General features: G+C 33.7%; 1 protein-coding gene across 1 annotated transcript; it reads right to left on the reverse strand.

Moving 5' to 3' along the window:
• Nucleotides 1-10934: 10934 nt before the first annotated feature.
• On the reverse strand, nucleotides 10935-15595 carry LOC133196939 (cannabinoid receptor type 1A-like). The gene is made up of 2 exons (XM_061332784.1): nucleotides 14953-15595; nucleotides 10935-11155 (listed from the first exon to the last, which is right to left on the reverse strand). The coding sequence occupies exons 1-2, from the start codon at nucleotides 15497-15499 to the stop codon at nucleotides 10935-10937; spliced, it is 768 nt and encodes a 255-aa protein (XP_061188768.1). The 5' UTR covers nucleotides 15500-15595.
• Nucleotides 15596-21119: the final 5524 nt, after the last annotated feature.

Consider the following 21119-nt stretch of genomic DNA (forward strand, 5'->3'; position numbering starts at 1 on the left):
CGTCATTGACTTCATTATTCTTCTTCCTCGATATGTATTCATTTTTTGATTAGATTTCTGATACTCCCTAGCTTGTACTTTCATCTTCCATCTGAAAATATATATATATATATGGTTAGTGCGACATCACACAAAAATAGCAATTACTCACAATACTAGTAGATGACAATTAGCAATATTAATAAAATGCATTTTATTAATACATGTACTGTTAAAGCAGAAATATTTGTTGGGGATTAAATTTCGTTTATTTCGTTGCCTACAATTATCAACAAAATTAAATCCCAGATGAAATTTTCATATGACTTTATATTGAATGGGGTAACCTTCGAAACAACGAATTTATATGCCCACAAAACATTTGTATAGCTCAAATCAACGAAATTTCATTCCAACGAAAATTTGTGCTTCTAAAGTATTAAACAGAACACTATTTACAGATTAGATAGACCATTAATACCAATGCAAAACCTTTGTTAAGTGCCAATATTCAATATTTATCGAGGGAATGTTTTGATTGACACATGTAATTCTACTCTGTTTTTTGTGTACAGGGTTGGCATGTTTAACATTGAAGTGCCTCATTAAATCACATTTTAGCAAGGGCATATACTTTATAGATTTTGATCATTATTTTGAAATACAGAAAGAAAATATTTCTGAACCTGAAAATATTGCTGCTTTCATGAAATTGAGAGCATTACATACATGTAATAAATTTATAAAATACTTGGTAAAGGTCACGTACTTCAACTTGAGCCCAAATATTAGAAATTTTAAAGGAATCAATTTAATAGCTACCCATTTTATACGATATAAACTGGGTTGGGGCAGTTTACGCTTTATAAACCGCGAAGCGGTTTATAAAAAAGCATAAACTGTTTCAACCCAGTTTATATCGTATAAATTGGGTAGCTATTAAATTCATTCCTTATAATTTAATTTTCATTCATTTGGTGTAAGAAAAAAAGATGATTGTCCTTAAAAAATGACTTCAATTTGTACAAAATTTGAATGTAACGTCAGGCGGATCGATATGTTTTTGACGCAAGTCATTGTGACGTAGGCAACCCATTTTATACGATATAAAGTAAATTTTTTATCCAATCAAATACAGCGTTACAACCAGAATTAAATTATAAACTAATAAAATGCGAATCAATTTAAAGCAGCAGCATTTTCCATAACTACAAGATATGTAGAAACAATTTATTACTTAAGTTTTTAATTTGAATGAATGATTGATTGTATGTTGTTTTACGTCCTGTTCGAGAATTTTTCACTCACATATAGAGAAGTCACCATATACCGATGAAGGGCTTCAAATTTAGACCTTTACTTAGCACTCAGGGCCATTGAGCAGTGGGGGTTCTTTATCGTGCCATCGCCTACCTTGACACAGGACCTAGGCTTTTAAGGTCTCATCGGAAGGACCCGCAACTTTCACTTCAAAGTTCCGAGCGTTTGGCGAGGAAACAGTTGCTACCTATTTTTTATCGACTGAGGTCAGCCGTGGGAGTGATTCGAACAAACGACCTTCTGATCACGGAGCGAGCGCTCTACCGACTGCATGAGCTACTGTGGCGGCCTAATTTGAATGCGGAAGGTTAAGATAACGAAGAGTGATCGATCTAAAAAAAAAATTCCAAAGACAATACAAATCTGTGAAGAGAGCATAAAACACGGACCCCTAAAAATTCCAGGTGGGATCAGATGTTAGGAGGAGTAAGCATCCTTTCCGACCGGTCACACCTTCCGTGATCTCTGTGTATTGATTAGGTAGACGAAACGTCCAGTAGTCAAATTCAGAATAAAATCAAAGGTCTAACAATTGGTATGAAACACGTCAGATAAAATTCAACGCAATGATAGGTTATATTTGCTAACAAAGTCATTATAACGACCATAGAATTTACGAAATGCTGACTTAAAAGATGTTGCTGAAATCCCTGTAATATCAACTTATCTGTCAGTAGCCTGTCTCGGTTTAAAAATTGATCATACTCGGAGCATGCTCTTGAGTATCGAATAAGCTGGGAGATGCACAATAAACACCATATGCAGGTGAAAACGATATATTACCGGTACTACATAAATAAGGAAAGTTGACGATGGAAAAGCTGAAGTCATCTCGTTTGTCATACAATTTAGTTGTAAGTTGGTCCTTGCCGTATAGAGTCAGTGAAACATCCAAAAATGATACAGATGTGGCAGACTCTGTGGTGTTTTTTTTAATTTCAAGTTCACTGTGATATATTTATTGATTGATTGTTTGTTTGTTTGTTGTTTAAAATCCCTCTCGAGAATTTTTAACTCATATGGAGACGCCATCACTTGCCGGTGGAGAGCTGCAAATTTTGACCTATACTCGACACTGAGGGCCACTGAGCAGTGAGAAATCTTTTTCGTGCCAGCACCTACTGCGACACGGGATCTCGGTTTATACGGTTTCATCTGAAGGACCGGTCTCCACGTCCCACAGTGGGATTCGAACCCGCGACGTAAGGATCAACTCCTTACTCCGCGACTCTAGAGCAAACGCTCTAACCACTGCGCCACGCGGGCGACCAGATTTGAAGTTAATATTTTCTAAATATTCAGCATAATATAATGACTAATATGTTGCTAGAACATGTCACACAAAAATTATTATAAATGCATGTTTAGAAACTTCTTTTATCTGGAAGTTATAAAAACTACTATCTTTTGGAGGACGCGTTTGATTGACACACATCCTTGCACCTTCAGGAAGTATATTTTAAGAAAAGAGAGAAAGCAAAATCAACCCACCATTATTGTCTGTTTGTGCCCAGTGATGTGTCCAGAGTAAACAACTTGAACACAAGTAAAACGTAAAGATTAACAATAATAGAGCTCGTGACAGTGTTTACAAACACAGCGCAGCACTGTTAAGGCGTACTTCGAAGAAATCAACAGAATATATACGTGCATAAATACATACCTTTTTAGACTGAATTTATTTTTGTAAAGGTACTATATTATCTTATGACTTTAACATTCTTTGAAATAACATTGTATACCCCGCTCTGTACTGAATTTGGTTTGGTCACGTTATTTGATAGTCACGTGATAAATGCATGTAATGTGTACTGTATGTAGGTCACAAACAAATTTCAATATTGCAAGGGCATGCCTTAGTTAAAATTAAAAATTAAAGTAATAGATTGTTTCAACATAACTTGTAGTTTATGGAAAGTGCTGCTGCCTTAGAAGGAATTCGCATTTTATTAGCTTAAATTTCAAGTTATCTGGCTAACGTCGAAATATGTGTGACCTTTACCAAGTATTTTTTGTATTTATTAAATTATGCTATCGATTTAAGGAAAGCAGCAGTACTTTTCAAGTTAAGGAATACGTCCGTTATGTGTATTCAAAAAATGGTCAAGATCTATCAAGTGTATGCCCTTGCGAAAAGGCGATTTAATGAGGCACCTCGGCGTGAAACAGGCACACCCTGTAGACAAAAACACGGTAGAATTAATTCAATACCTTCTCCCGATATTTTTTAAACAAACGTTTCAGATTTGTATTAATGGTCTACCTAAGATTTGCAAATAATATTCTGTTTAATAATAAAATGCATTTTTCACTCTGAAAAAATTACTTGATCCGCCTCTCACTGCACATAAAATGCGTCAAACTTTACCATGATGGCGTCATGTCGACAAGTACATTGCGATCAGTGACTTGTTTATATCTTGTTGTGTGGGATTTAACTAGCGACAAAAATGAATGCAGTGGTAAGTTTTGAAGTAGTTCATTACTCTTATGCAGTTTAGATTCGCAAATTATTTCATTTTCTGTTATTGTGAGGAATTGCTATATTTGTGTGATGTCACAGTAAACTTTTCCCGTATAAATTAGGCCCCACCCCCTTTATGCAGCCTTAACAGAGCTGCGAGGGGTTTGACATAATATTATGAAGAATGTTTATTTAAGAAATTTTCATGCAAGTACATTTCATTAAACTGAGACTATTTTTAAATAAATGTAGAAATTTATAATTGGAAACAAAAATGGCAATGCAACTGTGTCCATGCCTCTTTAAGCTTTTAACCTAATGGGCTTTGGACATTGAAGTGTTTCAAAACACCTGTACGAATCTTTTTTAATTATAAAATCAGATAAATTCTTTCTCTTCGTGATTAATCACTTTCATCAATCAACATCTTTAGCTACTTGATGAACGTCAAAAACAAAAGGCAGAAAACTCAATTTTATTTCTACCAAATTTTCTTAATAGGAAAATTACTTTATATTTGTTCTTTTATTGCTTTTGATTTTATATATATATTACATAAACAACATTTCAACACTGTTTTGATCACGTCCCTGATATCAACCCCCGGATGGTCTCGTTCCGCGCCCTACGGGCTAGAGCAGATCCCAACCTCTCGAGCTGATACCAGGGCAGATATCAGGGCAGAAATCAAACATAATTGTAATTTCTATCTGTCGATGTACCACGTTTTACACCTTTGAAAATAGGACAGTACATATTAAAGTTCAAATCTTTCATAATAAAACCTTCCTCTAATTAAAGGTTCATTTCCTTAATTCGAAGTAAATGCTTTCATGCATGTCATTTTGAATTGAAAGAAGTCAGTATTTTTTAGTTGTTAAACATTTGTTACACAAGTTACAGATTAACAAAATACCTGCATTATGTACGAGTCCTCATTTTGTAATCAGCAATTTTTCCAAGTACGATAAAAGAGAAAACAAGTGGTTTTCAGAAAATTAACTTTCGGTTTGGTCCTAGAGCACACATTTAAAAACGTAAATTGATTTAAAGGTAAATTATTTTCCAAAAGACATTTTAAATACTTTTCTTACGCTGTGTGGAAGGAAGAAATAGATCATGTAATCAATATCGTTGTTGATGCATCCTTCTAGAAATCGTTCTATTCAGAAATACATGAAGCTTAATTAAAACCTGTATCGAGGAGAAGTACGTTTAAGGCCACCTACATGTGTATGTATCTTTTTCGAGAAAGTAAATTGTTATGATAAGGTAATCGTCAAGTAAATGAAAGAAAAATTATATAGGCTCACAGTTTTTATGCCCCCGTAATCGAAGATTCGGGGGCATATAGTTTTTGCCCTGTCCGTCTGTCTGTCTGTCCGCAAAAATTTTAACATTGCCCATAACTTTTGATTGGTTGGAGCTATGGCTTTCATATTTCACATGCGTATTCCTTGTGACAAGATCTTTCTTTGGGTACCATAATATTTGACCTTTTGACCTTGCACTTGGAGTTTGACCCAGTTTTACAAAATTTTACCCAACTTTAACCTTGGCCATAACTTTTGAACGGTTGGTGCTAGGGCTTTCATACTTCACATATGTAATCCTTGTGACAAGACCTGACTTTGGATGCCAACAACTTTGACCCTTTGACCTTGACCTTGGAGTTTGACCTTTTTGATAAACTTTAAACTTGGCCATATCTTTTGAACGGTTGGTGCTAGGGCTTTCATACTTCACATGTTTATTTCTTGTGAGAAGGCCTTTCCTTGGGCACCATTAATTTTGACCATTTGACCTTGACCTTGACTTATGAAAATGTTTTACCTTTTACATATCTTTTAAATGGTTGCTGCTAGGGCTTTCATATTTCACAGGTATATTCTTCGGGACAAGAACTTACTTTGGGTACCAACATATTTGATTTGCATTTTAGAAAGTTTAACCTTCGCTATAAGTTGCCATCCGGGGGCATCAGTGTTTCACAAACACATCTTGTTTTTAATAATCTTTATTGCCATTTTCCTATGAACCGTCTTGTTTTGAATTTCAAAACTGAAATTATTTGACTTTGTCAACATGTTATTTCATCTCTTTTTGTGTGAATCTTAGCATCATCAGATTCAAAAGGAGTGTTGAAGAGAGACGTCATAGCACCGTCGGTACATTCTCGGCATGTAGCGATAGACGAAACCCAACCTGTGTTTATTTTAATATTCTATAATGTATTGCATAAATCGGAATGAGATTTTTGGGCAAAAGTCAAAATACGAGGGGTTATCAAAAAGTTCGTGGACTAGCGTCATAAAATTAAAACCGCTTTAGGTACATCAATGAATTTTTACACATTTAGTTAGCATCATCTTTTCTATCTATAGAATAAACCATAAATCATAATTTTTATTTTTTAATAAATTGTTAGTGTTTTTGTAAGCAAAAAGTATGTCCAGGCGGCGCAACTCTAATATGACGTTTTTTTCTACCTGAGTGTAACTGAGAAAAACTCTTTAGAAATGAGTATTTGTCATCAAAAATTCTCGTTAATTCAGGCAGTTGGTACGACATATTTGTTCAGTAAAATTTGCAATTTTTACCCCATTCTGTATTTCTATGAAATTTTATCGGAGTGAGCAAACAATTATGGGCTTGAAAATAACGTCAAAAGGGGGGGGGGGGTTTCTTTTTCAAACACTCTATAGAGTTTCGCTCCTGGAAAAACTGGTATTGACCTAAGGAATGTTTAAACTGGCTACAGAAAAATAAAATGCATCCAGATTACTTGTTTTTTAATGCCCAAAAAGATTCACAGAGATGAAATATGCACAGTTAGTGTCGATTTGTAGTCAGGGTGTCAAAAGTCAGTCACGTCGAAAAGTGACGTTGATCATGTGTGGTAGAAATTGAACTCCAACAAGCTAAGTATTCTGGCATAATCAAGTGAGGATCTTTCCCCATATAAAGATCCATTTACAATATTATATGCATTGAAAACAGCTGCTCATGACATTGTAAATTCATATAAATAAGACGGGTTTAAGTCCTTACTTAACTCCAGGTGTAATCTCATCAAGATAAGTGTATAAGGTAGAGAGAGCGGACATTAAGAAACAATGACGTTAAGCGGACGTCATGACACTATATAGATGACATGTTTTTGGCCCCTCTGAGCCCCTAGTTTGAGGGGTCAACCCCTTCTTCTTGATATCAAAACGGCGACAGCGCCGGGTGATCACATAAAGTCTTTTTAATTTTAGAATAATTTGGCAAATTATCAACGTATCAAGCTAAAATTTTCAACATTTCTTAAACTTTTGTTGTTTTATGTTCTGCATAAATTTTGTAAGCAAAGACTACATATTATTAATTTTATCGCGTCAGTCCACGAACTTTTTGATAACCCCTCGTAAATAGGGGTTTAAATATAATATTTTGATGAAAACTTTCTATTTTAAAACTAGGCCCGTAAAATGCGGAAGGGGGTGTTTCTTTAATTCTGTAATTATTGAATAAGAGTTGATATTTTTTTACAGGGTGAACTGTGAAAAAATATCAGTCATATTTTTCACATTGCGAAAAAATATCGGTGATATTTTTTAAAAGTGTGAAAAAATATCAGAAGTTCGGCTTAACTCGAGATTTTCCTTCCCTTCTCGAAGAGTGTCTGTTATAAGACAGGAAAGTCAGAGGAAATGTACGTGTATTATATAAACAGAAAATTCAATGTTTTGTTGTTGAATATGGAATTTATTTTACAAGTGAAAATCATATCATCTGCTTTGCGTGAAAATATAAAAAATCCTGTCCTACTTGTGAAATAAATTCAAAAATTTCTTCCCCGACAAAAATACTATAATAGTTAACCATAGGTGAGTATAGTTTACTATAGTTAACCATAGTTTACTGTGGTTAACTATAGTTTACTATAGTATCAAAGTTTTTTACTATAGTAAATCAAAGTATTTTTACTATGGCTTTCAGATTGTTATATTTTTGTTCTTCAATTAATTATAATACATGCACATTTTTATATTTAATGTAACTATTATTTGAATATTCACATATTATTTCCAACAACAATGTTACCGAATTTATGAGATTTTAAGTTTTGAAATCTCAAAAAAAAAATTCCAGAGTAAAGTTTCAAAGTTAATCAAAGTATAAAAGTTTTTACTATTATAATAGTTTTACTATAGTTAACTATAGTAAACTTAAGGTAACTATTGTTTACTATAGTAAATTTTTGTTAGGGTTATTCGCAAAGTTGTTCAGTAAACAAATAAATCTATCTTTTCGACTATAAAAAATAAATACAGTAGTCTGTTTCAGATATGAAGTCAATAAGGGTATGCCCAGCACATAAGTTCATTCCCTGTGATTAAAAAGCGCTTGCATTTGAATGAGAACGATGTCCAAGATTCCAGGGAATTTGATGACCTTTAAAAAATGTGGTCTGGAAGGAATTGTTTTATTATAACATAAAAATTTGCCATTAACAGTAAACATGAACTAGATAATTAGTTTTGATGACACTAAAAGGGGAAATACAGAAATATATGAGGTCCTTGAAAATATACGATCTCCCATAGTTTGTGGTTGGATTTGACGTTTATCTCATACGTTTGGAGGATACCACCCATTATTAAACCTATGCTTTTTCCGCTGATATGCTGTATCAAAAGCACACCCGGTTTTGACACAATCCCTCGCTCTAAGATGTAAAGAATGAGTGGACTTAACGCAATATTTTGGATCATCATTACAGCATGTTACCAAAGTTACCTCCCACTGTGGGACGTGGAGACGGGCCTTCGGATGAGACCGTATAAACCGAGGTCCCGTGTCGCAGAAGGTGCTGGCACGAAAAAGATCCCTCACTGCTCAATGGCCGTAAGTGCCGTGTATAGGACAAAATTTGCAGCTTTCCACCGGCAAGTGGTGGCGTCTCCATATGAGTGAAAAATTCTCGAGAAGGACGTTAAACAAAACACAACAAACAAACCAAAGTTGCCAATCTTGGAACCACAGGTTGACTGTTTTCATATCAAGAATCTATGTGGAAACCATGTACATTTAGTGGATTCCGTGAAAGGAAATTATTTTTCGTAAATAGAAACTAACTGATGTCATGATTCCCATAGGTCTCAGTTAATTACTTTCGAATTGTTACTTCTTCTTTTTCATCTGTATAAATGAAAAAACTCATGTTCAACATGGATAATTCTGGTACATTTCTTTTCACGAACCCATCTCCGTCTTCCAAGCTTATTTCTTTGAAAGGTATATTTCTTCTAAAACTTTAATCCTTTTAGACTCCATTCTGAACTTTGGGACTTCTGTTTGAAGATTTTAAATCTTCATTATGATTATAAATTATATTCATTTCCCTTGTTATTCTTCATCTGATAATATTTGAAGATTTTTCACTATATTTTTCTAAATAAAAATATGGATTACTGTCAAAAAATAATGTAAAAAAAAAATGCATTCAAGATTGGAATTGAATACAGTTAGTGGACGCCATACGAGCGATGAAAGGGCTGCAGATAAAAGTTTGGATAAAATTTTCTGCATGTATACCGGTGTTATAGAGTAGGATTTCCCCATAGTAGGATTTCGTCCCAGTAATTCTACTCTAGAGTCATCGTCCCCATTATTATTAACAGGAGTTTCCCCTCCCCTCCTTAACGTTATACATGCATTATAATTTCATTTATGTGGTATTAATCAAGTTAACATATTCTTTAGAGGATGTAGAAACATGTTATATGATTTGTAGGAGAATTTATTGTATTCTAAAATCTACAGCAGTACTAGAACCTCCACTTTTATTTCTTTTGAGAGAAAGGATAATCAGGCAATGATTAGGCAAAACAAATTACAGCTATCAACTTAATTTAAGTTTTCTTATTGAAATTAAAATGTGTATTGTAAGTGTAATTATAAGCTAGTATGATTGTAAGTAATTTAGATATTATCAAAATAGTTAAATATCTTTTTCTTATTACATAAACCTTGCCCCAAGACCATAGACTGAGAACTAACTTAAGTCAAAATTTTGATTTTTTTTATCTTGAGATTTATTTTCATTGTAGTCAGAAATGAAATATACTGTGATATGCAGGACAACATTAATACGGGAGGAGGAAACTGGTTCTAGGGGGAAAGTTCTACTCTAGAGTAGAATTCCCCTCCCCCCTCGGGAAGCTGACTTTATTGTGGAAAATTTTAATCTAGAACCAGATTTTCCAGGGGTTAAATACTACTCTAGAATTCAATTTCCAGGGGAAAATTGCACTTTAAAGTCAGCTTGGGGGGGGGGGGGGGGGTTAGGGAAGGAAATGTTACTCTACAAGACCGGTATGCCGGTATGCTGTTTAATTAGTTTAATGCACACATTTAGATATTTAAAAAGCTCGAAAAATTTAATTCAGAAATGAAATTTTCCTCGAAGAAATTCTTCATTCTATATCGAAGAATATGATTTTGAATTTAACGACTTTCTGTTTACGCATTGTAAATCATGCATTTAGAAGAATTGTTTCAATTTTGGACTATCCTTCCAGTGGCCCATTTATAACAAAAAATCCGTGATATTAGTACTCAAACAAGATAGCGAACAAAAGATTGAATAAGATCTCAAAACTACTCCATATAATCATGCTTGATTGTTTTGTTTTTTATTCTTTGTGCATATGAAAGTAACGGAGGAGAACATAAGTAAATATTATTATTTATAAAGGGACACGATCTTTGAGTGCTTATTTATCGAAGGGGGAAAATCACTGTTATTTTTCTACTCATTTTATTCTGAAACATAAAGATTAAATAACTGTCTATTTTTATCTAATCTATGGATATATTTTAAGGATATATATATATATATATATATATATATATATATATATATATATATATATATATATATATATATATATATATATATATATATATATGTATGTATGTATGTATGTATGTATGTATGTATGTATGTAAGTTTCGTTATATGTAAACAATAAGCTCTGTATATTTCATATTCATTCTTATACATTTATCTTTTATTTATCCAGTTAAGAATATAAAACATTTTTTCCATTTGTATTTTCATTCATGATGTTTATTAAATACATGTTGTATACAAAACAATGTTTCTACACTTGACCTTAACTTAACGCCTGGGAGTCTGGTGACAAGGTCTAAGAAATCTGTACACTAAAGAGACCCGAAATTTCTTTCTGACAATATCCAGCTTAGAGGCATAAATCAGGGGATTAAAAGCACTATTGGCAATACTCAAAACGAAAAAGTACGTAAACACAACCTCTTCTGACCACTTCCCTGATAGGTTTATATCAGTCTTCAAAAATATCACCAATATTGTAAACAAACCTACAAAAGAATATTAACAAATTTTTACACTTCTAGGTGGTTGCCTAAATGTATATCCTTTATCATTCAAAATTAAGCTCAACATTAAAAATAAAGACCAGTAGCCCTTTTCACAAAAAATCTTACGACATATTTTTATCTTAAGGACCCTCTCTACACTGCACCCTGCTTTCGGGGTACTTTTGTGTAATTAGACCGACCCATCATTTGAAATATAAGTAGAATAAATTGTAATCTGAACTGTATCACATAAGTTGAAATAAATCCAAGTATTCTAAACATTATATTAGACCAAGATAGAGTATTTGAAAACTTTATTTGCATGTATTTTATCCATTTGAGTAAGCGAAGGCAATTTTTCTTTTCTATTATTTCATTATCTTTGAAGATTTTTCCTGAATACAGAAGGCACGCTCCCTATATTAAAAATGACTTAGTTAATTTCAAAATATCCTCCTGCATGTTATATAATTTTCTCAAAGTCCAAAAAACATTTTTCATCAGTGTATAGAGGGTCCTTAAGTGAAAACTTATGATAAAAATCATTTTCACAAAAATTCTTAAGAGAGTCGTAAGTGCAAAATCTGTCGTTACTTTACGAGAGCCCCAACCCTCTCTTAAGTATTTTAAAACCGATTTTATTGTGAAATATAATCGCAAAAACCAAAATACACGTTAAATTGAACGTTGTAAAGCAACTTACAATATTATTTTTTATTACATTTTCAACAGTGAAATACTGTGATTTATTTATTGAATAAAAGTGATATTCTCTCACATTGTGAAAGGATACCAAAATGATATTTTTTCACAGTGTGAAAGGTTATCAAAGTAAGTAAAAAATAATTTCTGACCTGTCATAAGATAGAGATAGTAACTTACCATCTAGATAGAGCTAAAACTGCAAATTTCTTCCCAAATATGTTGCTAAAATCTATGCAATGTAATGTTTTCAATCTCACAACTACTAAGCTATGACGTCTCAACCGCTCAACTATGACGTCAAGCCTATGACACTGTGTTAAGAAAAGACAGAGGCAAAGGGAAAACCAAAGAAAATGTAATAAACAGAAAATTCAATGTTTTGTAGATGAATATGGAATTTATTTCACTCGTGAGACAGGATTTTTTGATATTTTCACTCGTGCTTCGCACTCGTGAAAATATAAATAAAAATCCTGTCCCAATCGTGAAATAAATTCCATATTCATCTACAAAACATTGAATATCCTCTATATATTTTTTTCACAATCATTGTCGAAAAATTAAATGAAATACACTACAAAATATTTACGATGTAAGTTTCACTTAAGATTTTCGTATGACCTACTTTTACGTCAGACTTGTGATTGTGACGTCAGATTTTAAACTTCCTTGCTTTACAAATGATTGCATTCGATATTTGTTGTCAATGTTTGTTATGCTGACAATTGTTGAAAACTAAGTTTTATTTTATTTTCACCCACTTATTTAAGAATTGTAAAGCATATTGAAGTCGTTGCTAGGGATGAAGTCTGTCGTAAGTAAAATCTTAAGGGTGCAAAACACAGTTTTATGTATGACGTTATCATGACGTTACTAAATGAGGGACATGCTAAAGTGACACCCATAAAGAAATAATATGAAGACTTGTTACACAGACATCTATATATCAATAGAAAGATAAAATGGTGAATTTTATAAATATATAAATATATTGCATTTATCGCCCACTAATAAGGTGTATTTGACACATGAAACATCAGGGAAATAGGGAAGTTTATGCGTCTAATTGTAGTACACCTATGCATTTTTAGCTCCCTTGATGACAAACAGTGCAAAAATCAGAAAATATAAGTGCTATGCATTTCACAGAACAAGTCCGTAGGTTTCTTTTTGTTGTACTTTTAGGGTACATTTTCCAGCTTTTTAAAGAGCTACTTTACCTGATACTCAAATCATGCAATTCTGCACATGTGAAAAATGGGTGTTTTTAGAGTTATCTCCCACTATTAAAAAGTCACACAAAAATTCATTCTCAAAAAATATTTGTATACTTTTTTCATTTAATCTTAAGATAAGACTCTACTTTATGCAAATAAAAATAAAAAAGCTGCAATTTTCATGTACACTGCATAAAAATAGCAGGGAAATCCCTACCCATCATGCTTTTCTCTGAGAAAACCCCTCTGGATTTTATACGAAACTGTGTTTAGCTACTAAGTTCAATCTGCTACGAATGCGTTCGTGAAGCGCACTTGAGATTTGTCGTAAGAGATTCTTAAGTTGAAATCTTATGCAAAAACTTAAGATTTTTTGTGAAAAGGGCTACAGGATTGCATTAAGAAAAGTAAAATGATAGTAAAACTGAAGAAAAAGTTCAATAAATACTGGTATATAATATAGAAAATTATGTATGTTATAGTCCTTTTCCGCCATACCTCCAATCTTACTTTGTTAAAACTCACTCTCTTTGTACACACAAGTACTCTTGAGTTGATATTAAAAATTATTTGCAGTGGTTAGAGCGTCTGCTCTACAGTCGCAAAGTAAGGAGTTTATCCTTACGTCGCGGGTTCGAATCCCACTTTGGGACGTGGAGACCTTACCTTCGAATGAGACCGTATAAACCGAGGTCCCGTGTCGCAGTAGGTGATGGCACAAAAAAGATCCCTCACTGCTCAATGACCCTGAGTGCCGTGCATAGGTCAAAATTTGCAGCTCTCCACCGGCAAGTAGTGGCGTCTCCATATGAGTGAAAAATTCTCGACAGGAATGTTGAACAACAAACAAAAAATTGTTTGGTTTTTCATTGATAATATCTATGTCATTTTGGAGACCGACATTTCCAAAAACCTTAGGTTTTTATGTGCCCTGTTATGAGCAGAGCTTTCTTGTACTCTATGAAGCAGAATTTATTCAAAATCTACATTAAAAAAATTTATATTGCTGAGACTCAATTCGACATATACATATAACGACGACGTCTAATCAATTAACAATATTAATTTTCAATCAAACGTTATCTCCCACTGAACTCGAAAAAAAGACACGTCTGTTTCATATATGGATGTGTTTCTAGAGAAAGATATCGATTTTTGCTGTATGTTAAATGTGATTTCAACTTTTCTATTGTCAACTTCCCTTATATACAGTGTATGTAGTACATGTAACATGTCTATATCTTCTGGAGTCGGTGTTTATGTGCCCTATTGATTTGATACGAAAACGCATGTTCTGCGTGCGAACAATTTCTAAACCGAGACAGAATACTGACAAAGAAGTATATGTTACAGAGGTAATAACAATCTCGTTTAAAGTCAATATTTCGACAATTCTGATGTTTTCAGAGATAATTAGTTCTGCTCTCAATGTGTATTGTCGAATTGGACTTTAATTCTGTTTAAACGTGGAAAGTTCAATAACGCAAATGAATACTGCGAAGGAAAAGTGACATATTGATTTTATACGTACAGTTTTTATTTTTTTTTTTTTTTAAACAACGATTTAATAGGATAATTGTTTTTAATTAAATTGAGCATGAACAATCTATATTTTTGTGTTCCTAGTGTATTGAAAGCATATATAGTTGTAATTTGTGTATTCTACCGCGCTGTGAAAGGCTTCATGTAAGTTATAGGGGGTTTAATGTTGTAGATTTTCAATTTATTTCAGAAAGAAAATTACAATGAATGTAAATATATTTAGTAATTTACATGTATATGTTACAATTCATTAAAAGCATCATAACAAAGAAATAAGAGTCCTGTGTCTATATTTTCTTTGAAAATAATAGAAGTGATGTAGAAAAAACATACCAATCGGTGCCCAACACAGGAAGTACACGCCAACAATAATGAGGGTGATCATGGCAGCTCGCAGGCCTGACCTGCTTCTGCTCCGTGGCCTCCCTGCTCTCCGTATTTGCTTGATGGCGGCAGCATGACGATGAACCACGACCGCCATTCGAATGTATGCACAGATAGTGCAAAGAAATGGGGCAATGTGGAGCATCAGAATAAATAATATAAACGATTCAGACATTGTTTTAAAAAAGCTACATAAATGAAGGACATTCATAGAGCTCCATCCGAAAAAAGGAAGCAGACCAACTGCTAGCGACATAGTCCACACCACAACGAGGCTGACTTTCGTGCGCTTAATCGTGATGTACTTCCGGTAAGTGTATGAATTGCTAATTTTTATTAATCTTTCAGATGTTAGCAGCATTATGATAAAAACCGATGCTAGGTTGCAAAAGATGAACATTCCGATTCTAAGAATACACTCAACGTATATTTTAAACTGCAAGATGTTATATACAGTATCATATACAACCATAAATCCAGTGAATGTGTCAGCCATTGCAAGATTTGATATAATTGTTAAAGTAGTGTCTTCATCCTCCGTCCTGCGTGCAAACAAAATCAAGAATACCCAAATATTTGTTAGAATTATAAATATTCCTAAGAACCATAAGACTATATTGATAACCAGATCCTGTGGAAAAACACAGTGTCCGTTAAAAGTACGGAAAATACCGTCACATTCTGAAACATTGAAAAGTTCGTATTCTTTGGTTCTATTCATATCCATAATTGGCAAAAATCAATCCACCAGCATACTTGAATTTTATTTTAAAACCTATTTCAGTTTATATTTAGTCCATAATTGGTACACGAAAATGCCAAGCCGAATTTATTTTAAACCCTCATCTTGATTGATGAAGTAGCCTTCAAGGTTTCCATTAAAAGATGGTGAAAAAATTTAGTTCGATGCAAGTAATTTGAGACATCAAAGATGTTAAAAAACCTTATTAAACTGTAGTCCAAAAGCAGGAATTGATATATGAAATCCCAACTACATTGTGAAATGTCAAAAAATTGTTAAATTCATCAGATAAACCAATTAGCAAGCACCAAGGGGTAGTTACTTATTCGCAGAGTGAAATGAGTTGTTTTCTGAAATGGGATGAACTGTCGGCTGGAAACTATAAATAACAGGCAGTTCATTAAAAATGGCTTCAGACTTTTCACGAAAAAAACGAGTTTAATATCAACATTAACTTTTTCCCCCTTTTAATCAAGGAAAATTTCGAGTTTCTAGACCATTACTGGTAATAAAATAGGCCTAGATAAATATGTCTTTACGTAGAAATTTAAATTCAAAATAATAAAGGTGGAAAAGAAGGGGAAACTCATCTGCTGAAAATAGTATTTGGTGGGAATTAACTATATTTCCTTTTAATGATGTATATTATTTTCGTTTGAAAAGAAATAACATATATGAGATGCCTATTTACTATATACGTTAGTATATTCGTTATTGCATATAAAAATTTAATTTATGAAATACGTATCTGGGGATGCTTGCTTAGAAATATGGATAGCAATGACCTTGCTGTTCCTGAGAAGACTTTTAAAGATTTTTTTTCTTATACAATTCCATGTGAAATATGATCCCCTGTTGAGGCACCATCCTAAACTGGGGTTACAGTATGAACAAACCTGAATTTTGCAAGTTGCTTGCATATAAACTGGCTAATCATGACCTCGCTGTTCATTGTTACACCAAACGGTGTCATAATTTGAGGAAGTTTTAATCAACACAACCTAGGGATGCTGGCATATTCATACGAGTAATAATGATTGTTTTTGAATAGATTTTCAAAGATTTTCTTGCTATATGTTCCCATTCCTATATCCCAAATGTTCGATGGCCGATATGTTAGGGTTAATATGCGAGTAGCGCTCCATTCCTTATAAGTAATGGAGCCGAGGCCCCGAAGGTGCCGAGGCCCATTGCTTTTAAGGAATGGAGCGCTACGAGTATATTAACCCACTTAAAATCCACTGTTTTAAATGCTTGTAATTATTGTTTGTTAATATATAATGAAAAAAATATATAAAATATACACAATAAATATATATTTAACATATTAGTAGTATTTAATATATATATATAGAGAGAGAGTAAGGCGAGTAAAGTGATATAAAGAAAGGACAAGATAGGCTAAGACCCCTTTTTTGGCCCCCGGTTTGGGGTGTCTTTTAGAGTGATGCAACAGTTTATCAGTTAAAAATCTGTTGTAACCCCTGCCACAAAATGAGTATTGATTCTTAGTTATGGGATACACAGAGGTAACAGGAAGATTGGAAAATATGTCAATTTCCGAATTTTCTCATTTTTATGCAAATTTTCATCGATTTAACAGCAAATTTTGGTTCAGAAAACATAAAGCACAAGCTTGCCTATCTATCAAATTTATATATTTCATACACTAGTATCGGTTGCATCTTATGTATAAAAATCTCAGATAGGCAAGCTTTTGTTCTATGTTTCTCGAAGTGAAAAGTATCTCAAATTTCAGGAAATTCGATCAGAATTGAGGAAATTCGGGAAAATGTCCCACTTTTGCACCCTCTTGTGGCCCCCGTGTAAGCCTTGAATCAAAATTTGTGCTGGTTTTAAAACAAGCATCATTTTAAGTTCTTAACTACAAACTATCACAATTTTAACTGTGTTCTGATTTTTACATCAAATAAGAGGCCAGATTCGGCCGTTACCATACCTTGTCCTTTAAATCCGGCGTCTGTCAACAGTTTTCGATAGCGTAGAGCTAGAGATTAGTGTCTAACTACCATGGTGAGGGTGCCGGGATTGACTCTCAGCGGTACCAATATGGTATTTTTCTTAAAATGAAAATAAATTTAACGAAATTTTCTAAGTTTTTTCTCCGGTAGAGGCACGGGAAGGAGAATTTCAACATAGGAAATACCGTTTTCAATGTAATTTGCAACTCTCCATTCCTGAAAAAATAATGGATCGCTCAAAAAAAAGAGTAAGGTCAAAAGTGGATTTTAACAGCCATGACAGTCTTCACTAAAATTAGCATGTCAGTAATTAGTTGTACCTGTCTGTCTTTACTTTACACAGAGTGGTGAAATATACAATCTGTCATTAGATGACAAGTTACTTGGCACTTTGCCTTTTGGATAGTGTACAACGCGTGCAAATATATTTTTCCAGAACCCCTCTAATTGCTAGCGCTCTCGAGCGCTAGCAACTACGTTAGTCTATATTTCTGGAATACGCATGCTCGACTTCACGGTCGGGCATTCTGGGAAAACTACTGTAGATAGACTGTGCGATAACTATGATCAGAATTTACACTAGCCTTTCCTGTCTGATATGTGCGATATACATTTCTTACGTTAGAGACAGGCAATACCAGTCTAGATCCGGATTCTGAATTTTTTTTTTAATTTATTGTCTAACCTACACATAAAAGTACAAGAAAAACTTGGGTCATATAATGCCAAGATTCTAGACATCTAGCTTTCCTCACAGTTATACCACCTTCCTGGATAATTTCGGCAAGCTCGGAAAAAAATCTTCTCAGAGTATGTCGGAAAGACATGTCAGTTTAGTTTTTATCATCTGAAAATACATATGATCTGAAGTTTCGGGTTTTGTTGTCTATCCTGCACGTAAATGAACAAAAAGTAACATTTACTCGGGTCTTATAAAACGAAGACTGTTATTTCTAAAATTGTAATGAATACCTAGCTTTTCTAATCTACCTTCATTGATTTTTCCGGCAAGTTCGGAAAACCGCCGCAACCTCGGATATGTTTACCGCTTGCCGGAAAGTTCCGAGAAGATGCGATTGCTAAAAAAACAGTACCACACTGGAATATTTTAAACTAGGTGCTCGTTGGTTCTACTGACCTTTTTTTCACCTCCAAATTGAAATTACAGTAGAATACAGAATGCTTAAAGCACAGTTAGGAGTTATGCCATTGCCGACGTGAAGCCCACTCTTAGATTCACCATTCTGAATTATGACCCCCCCCCCCCCGACTCAACCCCCCTGTGCTCCAATGTGTCTTCTTATTAATAATTAATCGATTCAGCAAATTTAACAAATGGTTCAGATATCTTCTGTATTTTATTATGCTACAGCGCTAGCTCACCAATCTTTTTAAAAGATAAGCTTGTTTAACGTACTAGCCTAAACATTTTTTGGGATATCATTGTTGGTGGCCTGTAATTGTGCAGTAAGGTTAGGATTTCTCATTTTCACCCACGGGCCAATCGAGGGTCGAGAAAATATATTTTTTTCTTTGCTTATTTGGTTCCCAGAACTCTTCCTACATTTTGGTGTCATGTAGATGTGCAATACGCTATTTTCGAAATTTTCAATTTCATCCCGGGTGCCAATTTGGGTTTGAAAAGCGACGTTATTCTCAGACTCTAGCATTTTGCTTAATCTCGACACGAAATGTAATAACACAGAATGAAATAATCCTAAAATTTTTGCTATTACACTTTGCGTTGTTTCATTCTGCGATAACCTCTAGGCAAAATGTAATAACGCTAATCGTAATAATCCAAAAATTGTGTTATTACATTTTGCATTAATCTCAATCAAATATGATAACGCAAAATGTCACAATCTTAAAAGTTTGTTGTTATATTTTGCATTCATTTATTATCTACGTTGTTCTCGATGCAAAATGTAATAATCCCAATTTATTACATTTTGCATTGTTATTACATTTCGCATTGTAACAATACTATCCTGTAGATGTAGAATATTTTTGTTTCGGATTAGGAAAATCAATTGGGAAGTTATATGCAGGTCAAAAGTGATGGACTTTCGAAAACAAAAGGTGCGATCAGATGCCATGGAGGAGTAACCATCCCCTGTTATCCGGTCACACCCGCCGTGTTCTCCTTGTCATAAGGTAAACCGAAAGATCCGTAGAAATTCATTTGAAAATAATGGTTAACAACTTAACAATTTGTATAAAAAAGGGCAGGCAACGTTCGATTAACGAAAAAATGTATGACAAACAAGGTCATTTTTCCGACTATAGGCGAAATGTTGATATTTTAAAGAGATTCTCGGATAATCCTTAGTGATATTAAAAATTAGAACTATATACAATCTTCGGACTCCCAGTTTTGGTATAAGAACAACAGTTCGTACACAAAATTGAAGGAATGTAAAGTTTCTCTTAATGATATATTTGTTGAATCCTTTTCCTATCCAATGGCATGTATTACCAAATGTTCTGCTAAAAACTGTAAAACATGTGATGTTTTCAGACCTGTTTACTCTTACGATTTCGCCGTATTTTGTACGGATTTTCAGTCCAAAATACGTCTTACGTTTTGCTATAACGAAAATACGGAAATCCGTTCATATGGATTTTATCAATTAGTGTTCGTTATATGTCTCAGTTTGACGCTTTTTAATTGCTAAAGAAGAGAAAATTTTCAAACATTTAAGTTGCCAAAACGCGTTGGTCTAAAAAATGACAGAAATAGCTCAAACGAGAGCAGTGTATGACGTTTTGCTTTGTTATTAAACCATGTTTTGGTAATCAGAAATGTAGTTGTTTTCTAGTAATATATGTACAGTCGATGAAAAGTGAAATCTTACGGGCAAATGCCAAATCTCACTGACAAATCTAAAGAAAAATACTGAGAGACACTAATTTGGGTAAACAGGTCTGTGTTTTGATTACAAACTATTGTTTTACTAGCAATTTGACAGGAAATAGCTTCTTTACCAAACCTTGGGGAAATCTGAACTGCAAATCTGCAAATGTTGTCTACGTAATAGAATGTAACCTTTGCGGGCTTACTTATGTTGGTGAAACCAAGGGTTCACTTCATAGTACATTTATCTTTTCTGCTTGAACTTTCAGTAAGGCGTGACAATCTCGGCGATACATAATTAGCGTCTCCCAGATGGTTACATATTCTCATTGGTTAAGAAATTAATAACATTAGCAACTTTAGATTGTTGTTGACAAACGATGTGATGACATAAGCCACACCTCTTTACTGTAAGAAACGGTGTCATTGGTTTCTTGCTCCACTCGTTGACGTCTGGCCGATTTTAATCCCATGTGTATTTCACCCTTGAAAGAAAGGCTATGTAAATTTCAGTATTGATGAGCTAGTCTGGCAA

Source organism: Saccostrea echinata, unplaced genomic scaffold (genome assembly GCF_033153115.1).
Source record: "Saccostrea echinata isolate AGI-Se365-2 ecotype Australia unplaced genomic scaffold, CSIRO_AGI_Sech_v1 ptg000030l, whole genome shotgun sequence".
Lineage (NCBI taxonomy): Eukaryota > Metazoa > Mollusca > Bivalvia > Ostreida > Ostreidae > Saccostrea > Saccostrea echinata.

Bases quoted from the DNA above. Each gene is read 5' to 3' on its own strand.
- LOC133196939 (XM_061332784.1), bottom strand. From the start codon at position 15,499: ATGGCTGACACATTCACTGGATTTATGGTTGTATATGATACTGTATAT. The intron at 11,156-14,952 runs GTATGTTTTTTC...ATTCTTTTGTAG, and splicing joins CCTGTGTTGGGCACCGATTG to GTTTGTTTACAATATTGGTG.